Here is a 19,389-nt window from a genome sequence, read left to right as displayed (position 1 = left end):
GTTTCTAGAGAGGCAAGCAGCTGCATTTTGTATTAGCTCCTTCATCATGCACCTTTGTCCCCCAGCTTCTGCATCATCAAAGAAAAATCATTGCTGAGTGAGGCAACCAAAAGCAGCATCAAAGATTGAGCTAATCTATTTAGATGTGTAAGATCAGGGAACAGAAGGGAGCTTTCCTGCTATTACTGCCACCTCCACAAGGGAAGAGCAATTAATAGAAAAGATTGACATGTTAGAAGGTAATTTTTGCTGTGCAATACTTGCAACCTCAAGCAATGTCGTATCTTCATATTTGCGACCATGCAAAAACTGATAAGATGTAAGGGAGCAGTTTCATTACTGTAGCAGCTGGAAGGGGATTGCCAGGCCCTGGGACACAGACTCCCAGGGAGTGACCTACTGCTCTCCCAGCCCCGCAGCATGTCCTTAATCTCTCACACAATATGGTTGAAAATAGAGCTGGCTAGAGGAAAAAAGGGGAGAGGATGGGGAGAAAAGCAAACCAATTCAGCTTATTAGTAAAACCTTGATGAGCAGAAGTCCAACTCAGCAAAAATTGTATTGCCAGAGGACTTGTGAAGTCCAGGAAACACGCACTGGCAGATCTGGCACACTGCTGAGTTTGTCCCTTGCTCTCTGCAGCCAAGTGATGAGTCTCCAAACTGCTCTCAACTCTCTTCCATACCAAACATGGGACCATTGTTCTCTGCATATTGCACGTTTAGGAACTGAGTGCGTTTCTGAGACCCTTCCTTACCTCTTGACTTCCAGACACAGTCAAACCCTCTGCCCTTCAGGTCTTAACTTCACGTTTTGCAAAAGGTGAGCACTGTTTAACTGGTCATACACTGGGTTCAAAAAGAAGGAGCATCCAGGTGGCACAGGGTGTGTTACTGCAATACTGAACATCCTTTCTGAGCTGCTCGCTTGCCCTGTGATAACATTTGTCTCAATAACCAGTGCAGTTGTTACTGGGTAAGTATATTTGGCAAGCTTGAAAATAGGGAAAGGAAGCTGGATGAGGATGCACATAGCCTTGTACTCTCAGAGGCATTAAACATTGGCTCAGAAATACCTGCCTGGGCACTGAGCCCTATAAACTGTGTCCCACAGCTTGCAAAGATGAATATGCACTAGCAACAGACCTCTCCCCCAGCATTCTTGGGAAAGGGATGGGGACCTGCACGTTGGAGGAGGGACACAGGTACTAATGCGGGAAAAGGTGCTGGTTTACACATAGAACTATTTGAAATGTCTTTCTTTGAAAGCTTCCCCCTTAGTCCAACCATGTTCCTTCCTGAGCCTGGAGAAAGCTCTGGAAAGTGTTGGAACAGGAAGATCTGCCTCCTTGCACAGGGCAGGCTTTCCTCCCCAGCAACTACAATCCCCTACCCCAGCTCTTCTGAACCTCCTACAAGGTATTAAAAAAGCAACAGCACACAGCAGGCTCTCTCCAGCTTGCTATATTTAACTGCAGACCTCTAAGCACTCTCCTCCTTTTCCACTCTGTAAGTGCCACACAGAAACATGGGGAACGAGAGCTGCTCCTTGTTGCTGTCACGAGCCTGAAGCCCAAGTTTGCTCACACTGCCTCCACGCTGGGGCTCCTGCACTGCTACGTGTGCAACAAAAACCATCAGAGCATACACAGGAGGAGGAAGTGAAAACTTCTGTTCCTCCATCCCAAGAACTGAAGGTACTAAATGTTAATACTTGGAAATCGGCAACCGCCAAGAACAAGTTCCCCACCCACCCATCCACCCTGAGCTTTGAAGTGTTTTCTTTCTAGCTTTACCTTGGCACGCTGGCCAAATAAGTCACAAGTTTCCGAAGGTCTTCCTGCCTTATTCTGTCGTGATTGCTGCGGGCTGGGAAGGTCAAGACAGGACCACCTCGTTTATCACGGCCACCTGCGGAAAATAAAGGATTGTTAGAAAATCAGGCAGGAAGCACATGTCAAAAAAACTATGTGCACCAAATTGATAAACACAAATTACGGCACATTCAAGAGCCCGTGCACTCTTTGTAGCTTTCACGCTTGCCTAATTGAGGAAGACATGCTCGCATTTGCTGGAGCTCCAAAGGGGGGAAATAAAAACAAAACAAACCAACACACAAAAAAATTTGCTACTAGCATTTCTTCTGACTCTCACCGAATCCCATCAAATCCAATATAACTGCAAATCCAAGTAGGCAATGCTAATGAAATCCTACTGTGAGGATAGTTTTAAACTGTTAACGCCAAGAAAGTAAAAGTATTTTTCACTGGTAGTCAGTGAGTTGTATTGTTCCTGTCCAGATATTTTACAATGTCCCATCAGTTAGAAGCGATGTATCCTGGTAATGTTTATGCAGTAAGATGTTCTAATCTATCTGGCAAATCATCAGAAATTGAAAATTTGGTTAGAAGTTCATGCCTCCTATGCTTTCTATTTATAGAATTGCTGTTGGCAATTTGAATGATTTTTGGTTTTTTCCCCTGTAGCTTTCCTGTCCTAAAATCCACTCTCTTTAAACTGCCAGTGTCTGGCACTTCATCTTTTACAGCAATTGTCACAATTGAACACAAGACACCTGCACTCTGTGGGGCCATGACTTCCGTAGGGGTTCTAAACACCCTAATTCAGAAGGCAGAGTTCTAAGAGGCTCTGCTGTAAGAGTAGGATCAGCAGGAGAGCACACGTGTACTTGGAGAAATGGTATCCTGAATCGCCACAGGACAAAGAATTGCTCTGGGCAGAATTTAGATCAGGACTCAAGGACACGCCTCATACAACAGGAGTTCCTGCAGGTGGACCAACCAGAAACCAAACTGATGAGATACACCCATGTACCCCAAGGCAGAGGTTTTCCAGCTGGCCCTGCTGACAGAAAAGAGAAGGCACTTGTAGATCCAGCTCCCATCTGACAACATACCCCCTTGTCCATTTTATTTTGAAACTGTCCATTCAGTTGTGGCCACAACAGGCACAAGCTCACCTTCTAGCACCAAGTGGCTCTCTACATGACCAGAGCTACAAAGAAGCAGCTAAAAATAGCAATGTAGTTAATATATATATTTTATATGTATGTATGTATATTTTTTTAAAAATTGCTGTCCTGTCTAAAGAGTTTTCTACAGCACTACAGACTGTACATGTTAGTTTGTTACATAAACTTCATCTATACAGACAGAGATGCCAGTTCTACCCTGTGTTACAGTTCATCAATCCCAGAGTTCTCAACAGATCCTATATACCTCAAGGGTTACATCATGCATCTCTTCATTGGAGCCAGGTCATTTCTGATTTGTCCAGTGGTATAAATGGAGAGGCAAACAAGAGATGCCAGGGATACTTATGGAGTACAAAACCTGTCCTGCCTAACCTTCATCCAGATCTCACTGCCTGATGTTTGTCTTCAGCTCCACACTGCAAAGGTGAGGAAGGTCCATGGGAATTCAGCACCACCTTGGCTGATTCATGCCTCTGCCACAGAGCATGAGAATGGAGGTGTAATGTAGCAAGGATTCAGTTCACAAGGAAATAAGCTCATTTTTATTTTCAGACCTATATACATATATATGTATAAAAATTTCCTCACTTTAAGCACATTTGTTGAGATTATTTCACAAACCGTAACAATGCCAAAACCATTATATCATGCATGATGTGTCCAACAGAAAAGAAGCCAGCCTATAGAACGGCAAACCAATCTAGTAACTAAAGCTGAAGGGAAATATTTTTTCAACACAGGAAGCTTTTCAAGGTTTTGAAAAATTTCCCGTCATATCAAGATGTAACCAAGGCTTTCAAAAGCTTCCAGATATTCACTGAAGCACAGACCTGAACTTGAATTGCATCCCAGAAGAACATGCTACCCGCTACTCAGTCAGGCTCCCTTTCCTCCTCCATTCTCAGTTATTTAAATATTTCTACAAAGTGGAAAAGCACTAAGAGATGAGATCAGGAGACACCCATGCCCATACATATAATTAATTCCCCAAGATATGAAACACCCATGAAGGGCCATGAGCTTCCCACAGCCCAGCAGCCCTGATCACACTGATGCTGCTCATTCACCTCAGCTTGGTAAACCAAAAATTGTGTAGCTGGGCCAGGGACCTACTTCCCACCCACAGTTCCACCGAAGTGAGCTCTGCCAAAAAAAATATTACAAAATGAAATATCTAAATTCCGGTAGGTTGAAAAAGTTAAATCAGAAAATTCTTGACCCTTTTACTAACAGCAACACAAGATTTGCAGCTACAGAAAAGGGAACAGGGTCCAGAACATTCCTGTCCTGTCTTTGCTTCAGGATAAAAATTGTCCCTCAACAGCTCATCTAAACTGTCCTCAGGGAAGCAGGATAAATAAGGCTCTAGCACAGAGTCAGAAGTTACCAGGACAGGCCAGAGAAAATGGGTTAATTCTCACTGGAGGAGGAAGGTTACGCGATGACCCACTTGGAGGTTTCTGGATGATGGAAGGAAAAATGAGTGCCTGGACTGATTCCTTCTGGTCCTATGACACAGAAGAACAAGGAGACATGGGGCAAATATCAAGAAATGTGAAGATTAGAAACAAATGTTTCTCATTTATGATAAAAGTATTGCTCTATGCTTTGAGCAATAGGGTGAAATTATTATTACAAGTGCATCATACATATTAAAAACCTTCACTCGTTTCCAAATTATTCATGAGCAATCCCTAATTTTTATGAATGCCTGCATAATTCACAATTTTATGAAGAGCCTGTACAAAGAAACATCAGGTTTCTTCCAGAACAAACCATGGTATGTTTAATTCGCCATGAGACTTGCAGAGTTCATACTCTCTTAAATACTATGTGACTTTTGCATTGCACTTTATAAAGCAAATCTCAGCTTTTCTAGGCAAACCAAATGGGATATTACCACCATCAAACCTTAGATGCCTAACATGCCTGTATTAGGGCCCTCACCTCCTCTAACAGAGCCTCCAGAGTGGTAGCAATGGCCACTAAAAGAGAAAAAAGTCTTTTGGCATTGGCTGTACAGGGAGTTTATACCTTTCCTCTTCTTTATTGTTATGTCCTTTTTTACTGAGGGGACTAGTGAGGTACAGCGAGGGGAAGAAACTCAGCCTGGATCCCACAGCAATTTACTTGAAGAACCAGGAGTAGAAATGAGGTCTTCTGACTCTTAGTCCACTGTGTTAGAGCTTCATAGTGCTTAAGCTAAAAGTCAACAACTAAAAACATTACAGAAACTCTGTCTCTGCTTGTTAGTATTCTACCCACAGAGGCTAATCTTGCCCCAAGTTGGCCATGGTCTCAACACCATTTTTACATGAACAGTCTTTTCAGAGAAATACCCGGCACTTTGTTTTAAAAGAAAATAAAACATGAAAGAGTCTCAATTGCTCTAATCAATATGTCCCATCTCCTGCCTCCCACCAGGCTCCCAGACATGGGATGAAATAATCAAACATGTCATTAGGTTTGCTGATTACAGTTATTAAATGCTAAAACAAACAGCTGATAATTTCAAATTGTCTTTCAAGGTGGGTTTTCATGGGCTTTGCTCTGATTTAGAGGCGCAAACAGATGGTCTAGCTATTAGTGCTCTGGAAAAAGGAGTCAGGAAAACACATGTTCTTCAGGGCACAAAGTACTGAGAACAAGTATTTAGCCATCCATGTCTTTCATTCCTCCTACAAAATCCTTTGTTGATCGTCTTGCCTGTTGGTTCTTCCCATCTCCCTTTCTTCTAGCCTATACAGAAACCATTGTGAAATTCAACACTTGTTCCCAGAAGCAGAATTACAGATTTTTTTCCTCCACAAATCATACAGGGGATATTGCAGTGATGGCACAAGGCATCGTGATGCATACCACGTTAAAAGAAAACATTAAAGAAGCCTGCAAGCAAGAGGAAGGGGACTCTGGTCACAAGTCCCTGTCCTGGCAGCTGCCTGAACTGACAACCGTCACAGTGGTGGGCTCAAATGTTTCTGCCCACAGGTAAGTCAAGACGTTGGCCAGCCCAGATTGTTATTAATGTGAACTCTGCATGCAGGCCTTCCCAATTTCAAGTCCTGAGGCGCATCCATTCCTGACAATACACAAAAAGCTGAATTTCCAGCTTTGTGTAATCCTGTTTAGGACAGGAAATTATCAGTTTCCTTTAATGCAGACTTCTTGCATACGACAGATAATGATTTTATCGAGCTCTGTTTTCAAGCTGCATCTCTCCAGTTCTGTCAGCCATTCTATCATGATACTTACCTGCTTGCATTTATCTCTATTTAAGGGACTCAAGTCCTCTGCTTCCTTTTGCACTCTATAAGCACAAATTCACGAGGCCTAACCATACACAAAAACAAATGTCCACACACATAAAGGCTCCTGAGTACCTTGTCTAAGGTACTTCAACACATCAGCAATGGAGACAGTAGTACTTAGTGTCTCTGGCCTCCATCCAGATGTCTACTGCAGTTCAAATGAATACTCTGCTTCATCCGATCCTGCAGATCATAAGCTGATCAATCCTGATGTGGCAGACTCTGCTGAGACCATAAGTGAGTTTCCAGAGGAGCTGAAATACTCCTCAAAAAGGTATTTCAGTCCAAAAATATGGTGAAAAAATGAATGACAGTGATGAGAACTAGGAGACAGAATGAGCTCAGCTGATGTCGGACGCCTCAATAAAATGGCAAACAATGTGCTCTGGTTTTCTAAATCTAATTGACAGACTTCCTAGGAAAGCCAAGTATCAAGGAATTTGTATCCACAGTCTTAAAATAATATTCCTTTCCCTACCATAGCTGAGCTCTGTGAGAGCCTGCTTGCTACCAGACCTCCTGTGAACAGACCCCTATACTAAAACTCCTCCAGCTTCAAGAGGGGCTAATTTCTTGTAAGGGTCATATATAGAACTACCTGTGTGACAGCCCTGAAATTCAGCTGGTTACAAAGCAGGTGATTCTAGTCAAACAATGATGGAAATTTAAGCTCCCACAACAATCCCACCTGCAAATTAACACAGCTGCAGTGCAGCTACCAAAGCCTGATCCTCCAGCGTGTTGCTCTTCGCAGCACCCTATACCAGAGTCAACTGCCTGAATCAAATCCTAATGGCCAAAATTTGCAACATTACATTTAGGGTTATCAAATCCAAAACCAGGGCTGTATGTTCCCACCAGAAGATCCCTTGGCAGAGCAGATCAGAGGCTGTAGACAGCACGCTCCGCACAACCACTGTAGGATCCCATTTCCCACCAAGCAGATTTACTCTGCAGTCACTCAGAGCCACTGCATGGATTTGAAGAGACCACATGTTGTGGCTTGTAACACACCTCTGCTGACTTATGCAAATATTTTGGGAGACTTCTTTAGTTTTAAATGTTTACTTGGACAAGTGAGACTCATTAAAACCAAGGAAGATCTGCTTTTTGTGAAAGGCAAAACTTCCAGAGAGAGTTCAGAGGAGCGCATTTCTTCCTCTGGAAGAAGGTGTTTTGCTGTGAATTATTGAGGGAGCATCAGTACCCTCCTCTTCAACACTGACCCTTACTCACACCTATACAAAACTTGCTGCCTTTTGCCCAGCTGCAAATCAGGTTTTAATCTTGCCCTCTATTGCAGACATATGGGAATAGCTGTATATATTAAAAAAAAAAAAAATAGAGGAACTGAACAAAATAAACACCAAATCTTCTAAAACAAAACACCCCGCTGCACACCCTCTTGCCACTGGAGGAGGAAAGGGGACAAAAGAGCATGTGGTGATGCCAGTCATGCTGCTGGTGGTACTGACAGGCACCCTAAACTCAGGCCACTGGGCATAACATTAGAAGCTGTACAGAATAAGGAGAAATAACGAGAGGCCATATTCACCCTGATCACACAGTTTTTCCTCCTCATTTGAGATAAGCACAGAGAAACAGCAATGGCAATGTTTCTGATGTTCATCATCAAAATTAAATATATGATATATTGATTTAATATAACTGGCTGCTCAGGTTCGCCACATCCCCAGCAGGTTAGTCCTTGGTAGCTGCAGCCAAGTAGCGGATCCTGCAAATTAATGAAAGTTCAGGGGAGAGTTCAAGCTATTGGACTTACATAATTGCTATTAGGAAGACTTTTTCCCTCTCTGGTTTTAAGAATAAATCCAGCCTAGAGCTGGAAAACACTGGCAGATGACATTTTTTCTGAAATGGCACATTCCAGCTAAGTATTTCCATTTCAAATAGCCTTTATTTTCCCACAAAAAAAAAAAAAAGTATTAAAAAAACCAACCATTGCTAACACAGAGACAATGTCCAGTTCTGAATTTCAGTGCTTCTTGTCAGTTAAAATTGATTCCTTTGGAAAAAGCCATAAGCCTACAAACCAAAGCACTTTCATAGAAATAAGGAAGTTTTCAGAGGTGATGACTTATTAGTGAGACAGAAGAGCAAACCTTACTGCAAAATGACCAATATTGTTGGTTGTTATCATATTATTTCAGGTGCTACAGTCACCTCCCTGGGTCCTTATATTGATTTATAAGCTCCTAGTCTTGATTTTGTATAAGGACCAGTCTCGACCGCCTGCGTAAATGAAGATGAGACTTTTGCTGAGATACGCATGGAGCTCAGTGTCCTTAAGGACAAGAAAACCCAGTGAGCTGGAACAGGATGGAATGTATACATATCTTCTTGCTTCACAGGCTCAGTTCCTTCCTCTTATTGTTATTTTGAAAGTCCCCGTCTTTAAATGAGAAGCTATACCTATGTAACAGGATACACGGACCTGTTGTCCAGGAGGTGGTCAGAGTCCAGTGCGTTTGGATGACACTCAATTGATGACTTGTGATCCCAAAAGTTCTTGCAAGTCTTTTTGGATAGAAATTTTGATTGGGTTGATTTTTTGCCCAGCTCTGTACAGCACTTGAACCCTCCTGCCTCTCCACAAGGCAGCACAGGTTGCATCACTACTCTCACACATGCTAATTAAGGGAGTACATAAAGATGAAATCTCCCTGCTCTAAGGAGATATTGGTGGATCTTGGCAAGCTGCTGGTGTCCAAGTGCCAGGACAGTAAGTGCTGGCATTAACTAGGTATTATCCACAGAAACTGTTTAATTTAGTCCATGGCTACAGTTAAAACATACGGAAAGAAACACAGCAACTGATTCTGCATACTACATTTACAACCTGTAAATGAAATCAGACATCCCAGGAAACATTTTGATTTCTGCTTTAACCTTAGAGTCCCAATGAGGAGATTGAAACAGTCCCCATAGGTAAAGACTCTCCTCTAGCCTCAAAAATGACCTAACACTTGAAAAACAAAAGCAAAAAAAACCCCCCAAAAACCCCCCAAACAACAAAACCCCAGCAGGCTCAGGCCTCATCAACAGACCTGGAAACTTTACAGTCTAAACTTCCTCATTTTCTTCTTCAAAGAAAAATCTGCATCACCACAGCAGCAAATTCTAGAGGAAAGCATGATGGCCCAAAACCACTAAGAAAATTCAATAGTCAAGCAATGCTATGTTTTTCTAATAGTATATTTCATCTTTTTGGCACTTCCTTTGATTTCAAACTACATCAGGGAATGGTATAAAAAGGAAGGCATTTTTCTGTAACAAAATATAGAAGAATTGTTGATGTTTCATTTGAAATTTCCATTCCAGAGGAAGAGGAGAATGGATACTTTTAATTCAAATCAAAACTTTTGGTGCAAATACAAAATGCTTGCGTCATTCAAAAATTAAATATTTTGGTTAGTTCTATTCCCAAACCAATAGAATTTCCATTGTCTACAAATCAGCATTTGAGACCCCCTGAAACCTGGATCTGAACTCTTCCTGTTCCCAGAGGGCCCTAGGGTCTAATTTCAACTCTCTCTCTGAAGAGTGAAGTGCATCCATCGCAGAAAAAGAAAAAACATACCCCTCCACATGTGGTCATGTGTACTTCTGGCCTGTAATGACCTGTGGCATCTGCAGACAAGTTTTTGGGAAGGTGAGTGTCTTCCCCTCTGAACCTTCCTCTTCAATTGATCCTGCTTGCCTAAATTTAGTGAAAACTAATTGCAAAGTTGTTCTTTCATTTCATGTATTTACACTGAAATTCCTCCTCTGAAAGACCTTTCAGGAAATCTGTTTTTCCTTCAAGCTCTCAGCCAGGCTCAGATGTCACTGTGACCCAGCCCATGGGCTGCTTCTGAAACGTGTGGGATTGGGGACAGTGGGCTTTTGGAGGATGGAGATGGCCTAACTGTTACCGCATCCAGTTCTCCCTGCCCCACGCCTTCTGTTGCCCAAAGTCCACAGAAAACCACAGGAAAAGCCTCCCGCTTTGCTGAACACACGTTGGGAGCTCTGCTTCTCACAGCTGCAGCAGATCGTCAGCTTATTACACCCTTTTGCTGTTGATTCCTCCATGCTCAACCACCCTCTCAGAAACCTGGCCAGCCTCCTCCTTTGTACTCCTGCCTCGGCAGATGAGCAGACAGTACCTGGGAGACAGGCGGGAGCCCACGCGCTGCCACTCTTCTGAGCCCTCCAGGTAATGGGAAGTACTGGGAAGGATCCTGAGAAACATTTCTGGGTGGGACATAGGGAAAGGGCAAATGCTTTCAGCGAGATCCACGGCATTAGTCAATTAACAAGCTTTTCACAGCCTAAATGCATGAAAAGCTCCATGCAGGGAAAAGAACAATCTATCAGGCTTCCTTCCCTCCCCTGAGAGCTTCACACACATCCTCCTGTATTGCACTGATCAATAGGAAATCTCCTATAAATATAATCAAGCAGCTGAACAACATCCCAAGTTAAACCACTCTTCTAAAACAGCATCTGTGTTTCCTAGGAAAGACTATATGCCCAGCTTCCAAAATATTTCACCATGTCTCACTGAAAAAAAAAAAACCCCAAAAAAACCCCCCCAAAAAATCACAAACCTAAAATAATCTACAACCTGTTTTATTTCCTCTCCTCTGTGCTCATCTCCTTCTCAGAATACAAAAAGCAGTCTCTGGCCTGTAGCTCGCTCCCTAATGGTTCCCAAAGCCATTCTGTTGCTGGAAGCAACACAGTGAACCACCTAGGCAAAGCCAAGATTTTATTACAGTTTCGGCAACAAGCCTCCCCCCCGCCCGCCAACACCCTGCTTCATCTGCTTCCACGAGGCCAGCGATGGAAGCAGGCAGCCAGTGATGGCCAGGGTGCGCGGCACCCCCGGCTGCTCAGGCCACCTCTCTGCTTGGAAGTGCTGGAATGGGATTTTCAGGTGCTGTTCAGACACACATACATATGAACTTTGCTCGGGTTCAGTCCAGCTCATACATGACATCACTGGAAGAAATCAATAACCAGTTCCAGGAAAAATTCCCAACATTATCCACGCCTCCACTCTCCCCCGGTGCAGGGATGCGGATGCAGAGCCCTGCGCCTGCGGCTCACTGCTGGCTGAGCCAGCTGAGGGGGAGTGCCAGGCACAGAGCCCCAGGCAGCATTCAGGCTGGATGAATCCATGCCCAGCTAGTTAAAACTGTATTTCAACTCTGAAATTAAGTGCACTTCTGAAAGTCTGAGTGCTCCTCTAGGATTCCATGGCTGTGCAGGCAGGTCCTATTGTGCCTGCTCTCGAGCAGGCAGCAGCTGGTGTCACTTCCCTGCCTGTTCTGCCTGCTGCTCTGCATGGTCCAGGCACGGAGCATCCACAACACTGAAACACGAAGCATGGTACAGCCCCTGCCTGGAGAAGCTTGTTCTCTGCAGCTTTCCTGTCAACTCAAGAAGTAAAGAACAAGCTGGTGAGCCACAGCCGATAAGAAAATAAACTATGTAACTGAGATGTTCAGCTGAGATTTTTGTGTGGGTCCTGATAAATTCTGGTGGTGTAAGGAGAACCCCCTTGACAACTTTACTGTATTGTTATTGTTAAAATTAACTGTAGTATAAAACTCCAAAGAAGACTCAATAAAACTCTCCTGTTCCTCGAGGAAGCCTGATTACAAACGCAATGTGCTCCCAGAGTCTGTCCAAACTACAGAACAATTTATTTTTTTTTTTTTTTTTTACCTTGCAAAGCCCAGCTATTTGTTTTTTCTATTTTGGCAAACATTTTCTCTTCTGTGCTCAGAGCATACTCTAGGATGTTATTCCATTTTAATTAAAAAGAACTTAGCCATCAGATGAAGTGCTCAAATCCTTTTCTTAATCTGCCTTATTACAACATCCCAGGGGAAGACTGGGCCGTACTTAAACTCTGGGCTGGAGGGTGATGCTGGGGTTATTGTAGTAAGACACTAGCAGCTCAGAGCATTCTATCTGCAAAGGCTCCTGATAATTGTTGCCCGTAGCCGTTGTGTTTGGAGGCCATGGAGAGGAGGTGTAAATCCTAGGACCGCTATCCAGCTAGCTGTGTCAGGAATAGGCACATTTTGAGCAGATACAAGTCTGGAGGCTGGCAAGTCTATGAGGAGCGAGCTGTCCCCTGCCTGCAGCAGATCACGGTGCGAAGCTCCGGGGGATCATGTTGGCGCTGCTTAAGGTCCCCCCATAAGGCAAGCTTGGCCCAGGACAGCATCTAACGAGCTGATGATTTGGTGTGTGACCCTCTGGCTCAGAGCTGAACTCAGGCACTGTCAGTGGAAGGGACTATATAAACAATCCAGACAGGTTGTCATTATTAAATATTCCACGAATTACCAAATGATCCTGCAGTCATTTCCATGTGAAACAACAGCAGGAGCCAAGAACTAAATTCCAGTACAGTCCCCGCATAAATTCCTCTCTTTCGCTTCCCCAGAGCACCCGGTTCAACTTTGTGTCGTGAACAAATCTGCAGGTATGCTGTGTTTCTATGACTACGTTTCCCCTCTTTGGAGCAGTGAAAGCCAACAACCATGTAAAACATTTCAGGACCTTCAGAATGAGACATCAGTGTGAGGTAAAGTAGTCCTGCATGCAAGTACTGTTGGGATAGCCTTGGGTTTTCACATGAGGCTTTTGGTGCTTCACAAACTTCCCTCAAAGTCCTGGACTTCCAAGTCATTGGTCAGAAAGTTTAGCGTTTATGGAGCCCCAAATCATTTGTTGCCCAAGCCTCCACTGGACTCGTGATCTCTGGACCATTTAACTGTTGGTACGTGGGAAGACATGTCACACCAACCATTACTCAAGGTAAAAGCTTTTCCTGCCTGGCATCTCCATGGCTCAGCAGAGTGGCGAGACCCGCCCTCGTGGGCCCCACTCCAGCACCCCGGGGGGGGGTTACAGCCAGGGAGGAAGAGTTCGGGTACTTAATGGCCTTGCTGATACTCCCCTCCCCTCTGCAGTCAGCACTACTGCAGAGACAAAGGAAACAAAAAAGCAAAGACTGCAAACGAGGGAGCTGGCTATTTTTAATGCAGGTTTTCTCACTGCAACAGGGAAGATCACCAAAAGCAGCCTGAATGGTTTGCAATCATCAGAAACGCTGGCTCTGGAAATACCCTGATTTTATGCTGCCAATTTGAGTGACTTCATGCAAGATTATGATCTCTTCAGACCTCCTCTTCCCTCTCTCCCTGACAAGTTGTAATTCATGCCAGAAACAATATAATCCCAGCCATTCTCAAAGCCTTCTCCATATTTTCCTCATCCACCCCCAGGTCCTCAAGATTTGTCTCCTGAATAAAGGTTGTAAATCTTTGTACAGGATGGCAGGAGATCTTTGAGCTTCTGAGTTATTATGTAAATGCAGCTTCAAAGGTACTTTTAACTGCAAGTTGATTGGGATTGCAAATGAAATACCAATGATTTACAGGTCTCGGTGCTTCCTACAAACAGGAATTAATGGTGTTCACTGACCTTGAACCCAAAGCAGGATCCTTGAACCATCCTGGATGCTGAGACAGAACGGGTCTGGGATGGAGCTGAAAAGCTGCACTTTATCCCACCTGTACTGCCCATTTCCCCGTTTCTCACAATATGAAGAAAATCAATATGGGCCAGTTTCCAACACTTTGAGTATTACTGGATAGCCCTGTTCTGCACACAGCCCTTTTCTTAGCAGAAGAGCTAAGTACTACCAAGTCCAAACAAGAAAGTGGTCTCTCATGCCTCTGCAGCACCGTAAGGATCGGGATGCAGCAGGCAGGTCTCATGCTGGGATGGAGGGATCTAGAAAAGATGTGCTCACCTGACACAAAGGCCACTTTCTCCTTCAGTATAGGAAGGACATCAGCAGCTTTTAATCCATCATTTCGAAAAGAACCTGCAAAACAGAGGAAAAATGGAATCCCACATTAGAAGAGAGCATGTCCTTGCTCCCAGCTTCACAGACACTCCATGTTTCTCAAAATCAGACTGGAGAAAGTCTATAAGTCACATAAAAGCACCAAGAAACCGACCCAAATAGCTGATACACAAACAGCATTAGCAACAATAGAGATATGTTTGTAAAAAGAAAACACAGAGAATCAGCTCAAAAGTTCTGAAAGGTTAACAAATTTCCCATCAAGTAGCCACTGCATTTTTCACAGATCATACATATTATCAAGCCTGGGAGATGCCCAGCTTGCACACCAAGCCAGAATCTTCCTCCCTTCACTGTTTTGAATACAGTCCAGGCAAAATTGCAGGGAATGTTACAGCCCATACACATCCTTTTGGGATCAGCCCTTGAGGCAGATCTGCACAGGGGCTGTCTTAAAAAATGCTTTTCCCCTTCCTCCCTTTCTGCTCTACACAGCACAGCTGGAGATGGAAAGGCTTAAGGTGGGGAATGCACTCAGAGGGAGGACACGCTTCTTATGAGCCAGACAAAGTTTTCCCTGGGTAAGGAGTCATTTGAAGCCACAGTGCATCCTCATGTAATTCATGCTGTTTGATTACATGCTAAATGTACTTGCACAGGCCATTTATCTTCCCTGAAGTGCCAAACTATTTCATGTCTCCTGAAAGCTCACCAAAGAAGTCCCAGATTTTTACTCTCCTGGAAGCCTCTGGAAAAGAATTGCTGACAGTTTCAGCCACCAGCAGCATCTTTCTGCTTTGCAAAAGACCAGCAGTAATGGGTCACCCCACAGCAAGCCAGACACTGCTATTCCATCAGTGCTACTACAAAACAAAAGGTGGGTTTGAAGGACATTTTTGCAATTGGTCTGAAAAATAACTTGCCCATCACTGGGTAGTGAATACCCATCATGAGAAGTGACCTTCAAAACAACCTTAAATCTATTCCAGCTCACCAAATATTACAACACATTTGAAACCCTGTGGGTTTACTTTCTGCTTTTCACATGCAGCAACCACCATTCTTCTGAACTGGTACCAGAGCAAGACAGTCTTCTCACTAAGCACCTTTCTTGAATGACTAGAAATAGGGCAGCTTTGCTCCAGCCATCCCACTTTCCTCAACGAACACCGCAGATGACACCTGACCATCTAGGTCTGAAAGTGGGAATGGGGACAACCCCACCCCCATATATTGTCACCTATTTCTTGCATCATGCAGCCTCAAAGGTACCGTGGTTTGATCCATGCAGACCTATCAGACAGACAGGATGAAGACCACAACAGCTATTTTCACCTGCAGCTGAACCTGCGTATCTTCAAGTATTATTATTACATGGCTGCAGCATGTGCCATTCACAGACAGCTTGTGCAACAAGACTGTCTTGTATATGCAGATGCGTTCTTCAATGGTGCCCAATGGCTACAACTACTTCTCTGTGTCCCCACATGCTCTCCAGTGTCACCTCCGCAACACTCACCTCCAGAAGATGAGCAAGCTCACCAGCTAAGCCTATGCTTGTGAAAATCAACACACAAAGGAGTGAGGTAATTCAATGCAAGGCCAAGACCAATGTAACTGCAATTTGAACTTGCACTGATGCTGCTGATCTTTGCAGCTGGAGAAATTTGGCCCAGTACTCCAGTGTCTTAGAGCCATCATGATGTGTCTAGTACGCTGACTGTTCTCGTTTGTTTCACGGTTGGATGAGATGCTTCTATACAAAGCTGCTTAAATTCCAAGTGTTGGCCCTGAGCATTCCAAGAGCATGGTCCTGAGAGATCCCTAAAGAGTACTCTGTCTCAGTAAAGTGTTTTGGGACCAGGGAAACTAGTCTTGGTTGCTGAACTTTCTGTGTTCTAAGCAGGACGTTGTGTACTCTATGTTAAATATCCAAGACTTTGCTCTTTAACTTCTCCTCTTAACTAGAATAACTTCTCTGCTCCCAGGCTGTGGCCAGCTCTCACATCAAAGGTAGGAACCATTCAGTCACAGGCAACACTTGGAATTTAAGCAGCTTTGTATAGAAGCATCTCACCCAACCGTGAAACAAACGAGAACAGTCAGCGTACTAGACACATCATGATGGCTCTAAGACACTGGAGTACTGGGCCAAATTTCTCCAGCTGCAAAGATCAGCAGCATCAGTGCAAGCTGAGTTTTGGACAGTATTTGCTAAATTTGCCAGGGAAACAGCAAAGTGAATTCTTAGGCGCTTAACCGTGCAGTAGACATTATACAATTGAAATCTTAGTGAATATTACCAAAAGAATGTCAGTGGGTGTGTAGTCATACATGTAAAACACACAATAAGGACATCTTAGCAAGAGCCCACTATACTTGTGGGCTGAAGGACAATTTCAGACACTCTTCCACAAGGAAGGATTGCATCTCCTCCATACAGAGGTAATATGCATGGAGACCAGGAGAAAAATGTATGACTCTTAAAGATAGTCATCTTCTGAGCTACAGCAGGCTGCAGGCAAGCGGCTCACTGCTAACAGCCCAAATGTCCTGACTGTGCGTAAGAGTGGCAAGAAAAGACACAAAAGCTGCTGGAAGGTATCTTTGCCTTTCTCAGTATCTCCTAGGACAGGTCAGTCACACTCCAAAACGGTGAATGAATTAGAAAACTGTGAGTCCATTCTACAGCCAAGTAATCGACAAAAACTCCCAAGAGCTGCAAAACTTCCCTGGGGATGAGAAAGGAAACTCTTAAAGGCAGATCAGTGGCTAAAGCAAGTGCTTGCTCTGGATGATGTACGTGCTCACCAAAGTGGCAGTTCATGACCCACAGATGAGGCCATGTCCACCGCTTTCAGGGGTCACTCCAGCTCCTGACAATATTTTTGCATTACCAGCTACATGTCAGAGCCTGCTGTCAGGTTTTCCAGCAAGAGCTGGGGAAAGGGATGCATAAATGGGAAAACCAATGGCTGTAATAAGGGCTCCAAAAGCAACAGCAAATCTATCTCCAGGAAGACCCAATGCAGAAATTATACACTCCCCATTCCCTAAGTTATTATAAGGATATCCCTAATAATGCTCATTTTCATCCTGTTCCCCAGCTGTTTCTAATACACTTATTTTGTTTGTTTGCGTGCTGGATCCAAAGCCATGTCTGCATAGCACCATCTATTTTTTGCCACAGAGCCCCAGCTATACAAGCATCTAGACAGTTTGTTACTAGACAATGACAAAGGCTGTACTTATCCTGCCCTACAACTCTCTCCTACCCCTGTAACAACCAAGCCCTTCTGCAGCAGCAGGACAAAGGCCGACAAACAGATGAAGGAAGGGCACTGAGCCATTCTGCCCACTGCCCATGCACCGGTCTGCCAGTTCACCATCATCATAAGCATGTGACTAGACAACAATGCTGCTCTTTCCCTTCTACCTGCAAGTTTCACCATGGCCTGCAAGGAAGCTTGAGGATTGCAATTGCCTCTTTACCAAAAGAGAGGCACAGAGAGTACGGTGCCACGTCGCAGCCACCCTGAAGCCCCTCACACCTTTATCATGTTCTGGCTTAGTGTGCTATTCACACAGCAGGGACTCAAACTTTTATTACTCCAGTGATACGAGACGAAAACACACCATGTCTGCAGAAGCAGCTGACAGAATAATGTATTCTTGTAATCTTGGCAGCACTGAAAAATTAAAACAGTGGATCCTCAGTATGGTTGAGTCACGTTTCACCGCAAAGCAGCACTGCACATGCACAGCTCATCTCCTAGCAAGAATTCTCTGCACTGCAGAAGCAGCTCACAGTTTTAGGCAAGATGCTGTAATGAGAAGCCAGCTGGGTGAGATGGGAAGCTTAAAGCATGCTTCCATGTTAAATGCAGCAAACCTGAAATTGAGAAAAAAACCCCTCCTTTTTCCCCGGACAAATGCCCCGGTTGACCTGGGGAATTTGCTGCCACAGGATGCAGAGGTCAGCAGCTCAAGGGGCTTCCCGAACAGGTTACAGATCTGCAAACAACAAACATCTCCAGGGAACTGTAAAGATTAATAAAATAAGCAATAGCTTTGGAAAGAATATAAGCCTACAGGCTTTGAAGTGAAAGCCAAACTCTAACTCTTGGAGTGAAATACAAATTATCCCTGGAGAAAGCCCTGTGGGCTTTAGGATTTTTTTTTTTCTTTAAAGCAGAGTTCAGGGCCTCTGTTGGGGACACTGTCTTGGGGTGGATGGACCAATGGTGTGCTCCAGAGTGGCTTTTCCTAGAAAAGCTTCAGTTCTAATCTGAAAAATACAGTTCTTGGCTTCAAATAAAGATCAGTTGCTGGAAATATAGAAATACTTTCTATACTTAAAAAAGTATGCGTAGGCAAGAAGAAGGCCTCCTGTCACAGCACTGCATGGGGCTTAATCACTTGGCTCCTGATGCCTTCAGCAGGAGTTGTTCATCCCAAGTCCCATGCAACGTTTCAGGAAAGGCAGCCCACATTCTCATAGTTCTCAGAACAGATTCGACTATTTAAAAACTTTGGCACAAAGTTTCTTTAACCAAACAAAACTGAACTCCTTGGGCTAAACCCATCCCTCGAGGAACTCCACTGGAGTCCAGGAGGCAACAGCAAGATTAATCTGGTCCATATTGTTTCTTTCTTCTTCCCTCAGTAAAGGCCTCTCCTGTATTCTCCCCCACGCCCCGCCAGTTTTTGGAGCAGTTATCCCCAAGGTTTACCGTAGCCTATCTGCCTTCCCACCTCTTCACCACCCCCACCAAACCCTCAGTGGATTTTATTTTTGTTTGCAGTATGGTAGCATCTTGGCTTTGTACAACTTATAAACAGAAGGGACGTCAGATGTGAGCAGAGAAAGGCAGAACAAAGGAGACTTTATTATTCCCATTGTAGCCTTTGCAAACTGAGACACAGAGAGATTGACTTGTCCAGTGTCAGACAGAAAGTTTGTGCAGAGCTCAATCCTCATTTTCCCAGCGCTTCCCCAATGCTTTTCTCATACAACCATCCCTTTGTTTTCTGGAAGAATATAATCCTCCTTCTTCTTCTCTTTACACTTCTTGCTTCCTCCTCCTGCCCTTCTCTCTCTATTATTCTTTCTTTCTGCATTTCTGCCTCAAATATTTACTTTTTGTGTGTGCTAAACCCTATTTAACCCCTTCCTCCCTTTCCTGTACA

At 44.0% G+C, this 19,389-nt stretch overlaps 1 protein-coding gene across 8 annotated transcripts in view; it reads right to left on the bottom strand.

The window, feature by feature from the left end:
- Positions 1-19,389, bottom strand: part of KALRN (kalirin RhoGEF kinase) — a 528,324-nt gene that overhangs the window by 346,662 nt on the left and 162,273 nt on the right. For all 8 annotated transcript variants that reach the window (XR_008733430.1, XR_008733429.1, XM_055717657.1 and 5 more), the window contains exons 2-3: positions 14,143-14,217; positions 1,796-1,910 (exon numbers count right to left, since the gene is read on the bottom strand). Coding sequence is in view for 6 of the 8 variants with exons in the window: in XM_055717657.1 (XP_055573632.1) it covers positions 1,796-1,910; positions 14,143-14,217 (190 nt within the window). In the remaining 2 variants the exon portion in view is untranslated. The remainder of the gene's footprint in view (positions 1-1,795; positions 1,911-14,142; positions 14,218-19,389) is intronic.

Source organism: Falco cherrug, chromosome 8 (genome assembly GCF_023634085.1).
Source record: "Falco cherrug isolate bFalChe1 chromosome 8, bFalChe1.pri, whole genome shotgun sequence".
Classification (NCBI taxonomy): Eukaryota; Metazoa; Chordata; class Aves; order Falconiformes; family Falconidae; genus Falco; species Falco cherrug.
Note: the sequence above shows the minus strand (reverse complement) of the source record. Positions and strands in the feature narration are given on the sequence as shown.